Source organism: Oculina patagonica, unplaced genomic scaffold (assembly GCF_052425735.1).
Source record: "Oculina patagonica isolate OP01 unplaced genomic scaffold, crgOcupat unplaced102, whole genome shotgun sequence".
NCBI classification, from domain to species: Eukaryota; Metazoa; Cnidaria; class Anthozoa; order Scleractinia; family Oculinidae; genus Oculina; species Oculina patagonica.
The window spans coordinates 9069-14809 of NW_027556996.1; the positions used below are offsets into that span (position 1 = coordinate 9069).

General features: G+C 41.3%; 1 protein-coding gene across 1 annotated transcript; it reads right to left on the bottom strand.

Moving 5' to 3' along the window:
- Positions 1–225: 225 nt before the first annotated feature.
- LOC144639523 (uncharacterized) lies at positions 226–3059 on the bottom strand. The gene is made up of 2 exons (XM_078498819.1): positions 2905–3059; positions 226–2285 (listed from the first exon to the last, which is right to left on the bottom strand). Exons 1-2 carry the CDS (start codon positions 3021–3023, stop codon positions 1967–1969), a joined length of 438 nt encoding a protein of 145 aa, XP_078354945.1. The 5' UTR covers positions 3024–3059; the 3' UTR covers positions 226–1966.
- Positions 3060–5741: the final 2682 nt, after the last annotated feature.

Here is a 5741-nt window from a genome sequence, read left to right on the forward strand (position 1 = left end):
CGTCAAGATGGCGTCGAAAACCGTGATAAGGCCTATTCTTGGTTCTGGGAGCGAGGTTGTTCAATCACAGTATGTCAAAAGAAGTTTCTTTCTAATATTTTGTTACTAAACCACATCCATACAGTCAAGGCCAACATCCGTTGGCCCTGACTGTATGGATGTGGTTTATTTGTCTCATTTTTTTGCACGTCAAAGTCCCTCAAACGGCGGTGAAGAAAAACTCATTGAGGCGAATTTTCAAGGCCTTTTCTTTGGTTTAAACATCATTTTTTATGTCAAACTAATGTACTTACCACCATATTTACTTTAAATCATTTTCGAATTTTAAAAGTTACAAATTGAAAAATTGCGAAACACAGTAAAACGTTCATAGAAGTGACACAATTTTGAAAGCATCACTGACATTACTTTATCCCAAAAACTAAATTCTATCTTTGTATGTACATTTTTCAAACTACTTACAGCACAGGCAGACAATCCTCTGTGTTTGAGGCCGCGTGACGTAAGCGTCACAGTACGCTATTTAATTTCATACGTTCACTGTAACGGCTTGTAACGATTGACCTCGACTTGAGTCAGCCAATCGCGCCAATTGTGATTTTATGGGGTTTTGAGGCCGTTAATTCCTCACTAGCCGTCCTCAAGATCAAACAAAAGATAAAAGGTCAGTGAATTTTATTTATCTGGCTTATGTTGATCAAAGTTTGGGATCAAAAGATGCAAAATTCAGTATTTTATGGAGCATTTCTCGCAATCAGTTGACTCAAGTCAAGGTCAATCTTACAAGTTACAGTGAACGTATGAGATCAAATAGCATACCGTGACGCTTACGTCACGCGGCGTCAAACACAGAGGATTGTCTGCCTGTGCTTACAGTGACATGACTTATGCAATCAGCATTCTCCTTGACTTTCGTTATCAGGGAGGTCTGATCACAAAGATGTCAAAGATGAATAATTGTAAATTTAGACAGGTGTTGTTTCGAGCACTATCTACTTCAACAGATCAAATTTACTGTAAGTGTGCCCCCGGGGGAGGGATTCCCATGTAAAACTATGGTGTTGCTCGTCGGAAAAATGTTTAAAAACACACCTTAAAGATATCAGAATCTTATATTTTATGGGCGTGGCTAAAGGTGGCTAAAGGTGTGCCAATCCACATATTTTCCCACCTAAAAGGTACCACGAGCACTCCCGTTATTTAAACATGGGAATCTCCCTGGGCGTGTGCATACTCAAAACACACATTTATTTACTTTCATATTCGGGCAAAAGACTATTTAGAAATTTTGCACCATAGTTACAGAGTTAAACACCAGAGCGAGCTTCGATGAACGTGGAAAATTCTTTATACCTTGGATCCCGGCAATAAATTTCTATTTCTATTATCAACAAATGACAAGAAACAAAACATAACATCGTGTTCGCATATCGTCGGTCCCACGTAAATAGACCGGATGGCCAATTAGATTACGCCTTCTATAATTTCAATTTTAGAACGTATTTTCTAACCTTAAACTTAATCAAAGGCAATCTAATGGCAGCCATTCGTTAGGTGGATGCTGCAATAAAAACACCGTTATCCCATATTTTTAACACTTACAGACTAACCGGACAATAATTGTAATATAAAGCAACCATAATCTGCAATAAATAATATGTTCACCTATTTCTCTTTTCTGACAGCTCATTGGTTGAAAACATCTACCCCGCCCTCTTTCGCAGAAGCTCTGGCAGCACATCACGCAATCTTGAGAGGAAAGAGTGTGTCATGCAATCCTCAGAAAAATGCGCGTCACGAAATCTTGAGAGCGAGATTGTGTCACGCAATCTGGAGAGAAAAGATTTAAATCTTTAGATGAAAGATTGGGTTACAGAATGATTACGCGGCAAGCCAACAGAACCTCTGCGTATGTACGTATCAACCCTTTGTCATGCTGACAGTGATAACCTCTATACTTCTTCTGTTACGTTGTCGGTGAAAACAGTTCTGAACTTGTATCGTCCCCTTCAGAAGGTGTTTGTATTAAAGGTTCTAATCTGCCGACATTCATTCCTCCTGTCTGCTGTGGTGAAAGTGTTGATGCTAGAGAAAGCGAGGACTGTGAGCTAGATCTTGACGACAAGTCAGAGTGGCTTCCTCTGCTGTCCACTGTCGTTGAAAACGTTTCTGGTATAGTCGCTGGGTTGCGGTACTTTTTTGCTGATTCAGGAGAAACGCTGACTGGTTGAGCAGCGCCAGGGTGGGATGGAAGGCACTGTGCGGCACGCGGTGATGTTGGAGGACTGGAACGACAGAAAATAAAACATTAACAGATTACACGTACTTCAGATACATAGGTGGTCTTCTAGCTGACTCGTCCACAGTCGTCTCTCAGTCTCCTATTAACGTGAGAAGCGCGGCTGGGGAGAACGAGGGGTGATGGGACTCCCTCCGTGTTTAGTTTGACCCAGTCTGCCTGGACTCAGGACGGCCTAAAAAGACGACTGGAGACGAGTCAGGTCTTCTAGTTCGATATAACCACACACTGTTAACAACCACTCCATGCCTCAACCCATAAAAACGGACACGAAAAGAACCGCGAGCGAAGCAGAGAGGCTGTGAACAGTCTATTATAAACCTTGGATATTGAAAATGACCAATGCTTGGAAATGTGGACCTCTTATTCGATGTTAGGCTGAAACGGCACTGAAACAAATTCGCACAACTTGATAACTAACTCAGTACTGCAGTGAGAGAGGCACCAAATTTCGATAAGTGTTATCCTGCGATCGTGTTACCAATTTTGTTTATTACACAGTAAAGTAATTATGGTACGTAGTTGGAGAGACCTTAAAATCTATTGGGTATGGGGCGGGGAATGAATCTGTGACACCGTTCCTTTAATTTCACAAAGATGCCTACCTGCGTTGATCGTTGTTTTGAGATGAGGTCTGATTTCTAGTGGAATCTCTTTTTGAGTTAGTCATATAAACATCACCATTTGAGAGTTCATTCGCTGGGTCCTCTACTCTTCCCAACATGCTATACCTACATTAAACAACATAACAATAAACGTAAGCATCAAGGAAGTAGGGCTACAATGATACACCGGTGCACCGGTGAATCGCGATATTTTTTGTCAAGATACCAATATCGATATTTGATCAATATATACTAGTTATGCAACGCTTTCGAGTGGTATACTATGGAATATCCCACGAGTCACTTGTATTTTCTCGGTATACACACGAGCCTTTAGGCGAGTGTGTATACCAAGAAAATACAAGTGACAAGTGGGATATTCCATAGTATACCACGAGAAAGTGTTGTATAACTATTTTATACCATGCCATAGAAAATACGCTTACTAAATTTCGTCGAGAATACAATCGCAGCGCACGATGGGAAGGTTGGGTTGAATACCGTCGAATATACAACGGTTTTCCTGTATTCTGATTGGCTGTATTTTCTATGGCATGGTATAAATCGCAGTATCGTGAAACAAAATATTCTTCATCAACATTCAGAAATTACTGTTTTTACTGCCTTTTTACCCAAGTCAAAGCCCTCAATAACGATTTTATCAAACTGAGGGGCAAGGAAGTTCCATTCTGCTTGACTTCCGAACACTTATTCTTAAAAGATGCGACGATTAGTTGTCGACTGACACTGCCTTGTGTGCCCACAAGCAAAAACATGCGGTTCATAACAACTTCACTTTGCAAATGAGTTTTTGCTGCTGATAAAGTGAAAAAAAACTAAGTTACCAAAGAATTTAGTAAAATCATGGCACTTGTCAGTTGTAGGTAATGTTGTACCGTATCGTGGCGCTTGTATCGAGGTACATGTACGTATCGTATTGTGAAAAAATGTATCGTTGCAGCCCTACAAGGAAGTTCAGCACAGCTATACTGTACCCTGTAGGTCAGTTCAAAGTTAACGTTATATACTTTTCAGCAACAAATGAGTACTAGAGATTCTATACACCGAGCAACAAAATACAAATCCTAAGGTTCGGAGTGCATGAACCATGCCATGAGCATTGCAAGCTGATGTGGCGAATCTGTAACTAACAGACATATGTGAGCAGAAAGTTTTGTGGTTTGTATTAAAATGAGGATTAGGAGGCAAGCGTGACCGAGTGGTTTAGGGCGCTGGTGTTGTAATCTGGAGGTCCCTGGTTCAAGACCTGGCCTGACCACTACCTGGATTTGTTTCTCGGTTGTCCCGAGTTCAAATCCTTGACCACGCTCTTTGTATATAGCCAACTGGTCTGCCTCCTGCCAGTTGGGATTTTTAACCTTGTTATTTTCATTTAAAATATTTGTTTACCCTGTTTCAGTGGCATGCCTGTAAACTAGCTGTCTCGTAAAGATATGAAGCTAAGTGCATGACCACTATAAACACAATTTATTTATTTATTTATTTTATTTATTTTTAGTTATTAATTTGAATCCACCCACTCACCCCTCGGCCCCAGCCCCAGTCCCACCCCCCCCCCCTTCACTCTGAGCAGGCGGCATATGTTTGCCCTTAAACCTTTAACTAAGCTTCAGTCATTGAAGCCTCCCATACCTTAACTGCAAAAATGTTAAATTGGCTGCAATCTGGAAAAAAATATTTAAGAGAAGCTATGGACAAACAAATGGCTGCAGACAAGGCTACAGACCTTGGGTCCTTTCTTTATGTTTGATGACGGTCTTGTAAAAATAAGATTTACCGTATTTATTCGATTAAGCGCCCTGGGCACTTATTAAATTATCGGACCTTGAGAGTGGGCGCTTATTCGAGGAGGGCGCTTATTAAATTTTCACGATTTTCAGCAAATAGTATTAAGTTTATTTTTGTAACAAAACAATAAATAATAGCAAAATGTGAAGATGTACCAGTGCAGATTTTTAACTGTTCATTGACAGTTTCTGTATTAGTTTCTGTATTGTATTAGCGTGCCGTGTCATGGCATGCGTGCCCGTGTCATCACCTTTTTACCTGATTTCCCGTGGAGGGTCACAAATACTAAGAAAACGTGGTCATGGGGAAATAAGCCCCCTTTACATGGAAAGAGGATGATCCTAGTGCCAGGATCATCCTAGCACTAGGATCATCCGGGCGCGACATGTTTTCAGCTTTCAGTTTACATGCGAAGGGCTGCATTTGGTTCCAGTGCTAGGATCATCCTAGCGCTAGGATCATCCTATCTGAGACGAGGGATGATCCTAGCGCAAGGATCATCCTAGCTCCATGTAAACAGGCTCGAAAGGCCCAGGGCTCTCTTCGCACACACCCGCCATCTTGAACATGGCGGCCTCTTCATCACATGTGGTGGACGACTACCAACAAGCCGAAGTTGAGCAGCCAGAGGGTCGACAGAAAACTTTAAAGAGAAAAAAGAGCGAAATGGAGTTGGAAAGAGGAGTATGTTGAGGCGCTCATTAAAGAAATCAAGGATTACAAAACGGTATGTGATTTTAATGCCGTTGACTTTGAAGCGGACCTCAAGGAATTGTACACTGAAGTCCATCGTCGCTTGGCTTTAAGATTTCCGGTAAAATTTGGTCCGGATAAGGTTAGCGAGCCTCTTACTGATGTAAAAAAGTACTGAGTAAGTAATAAAAAGTACTGGAACCGTCCTGCCAAATTTTGCATGTAAACCAAATGAAACGCTGATCCCAGAAGTCCCATTTTTGCATGTAAACCAAATGAACCTTCTAGGATGATCCTGGCACTAGGATCATCCTCTTTCCATGTAAAGGGGGCCT

Bases quoted from the DNA above. Each gene is read 5' to 3' on its own strand.
- LOC144639523 (XM_078498819.1), bottom strand. From the start codon at position 3,023: ATGTTGGGAAGAGTAGAGGACCCAGCGAATGAACTCTCAAATGGTGAT. The intron at 2,286-2,904 runs GTAGGCATCTTT...CTGTCGTTCCAG, and splicing joins CAAAACAACGATCAACGCAG to TCCTCCAACATCACCGCGTG.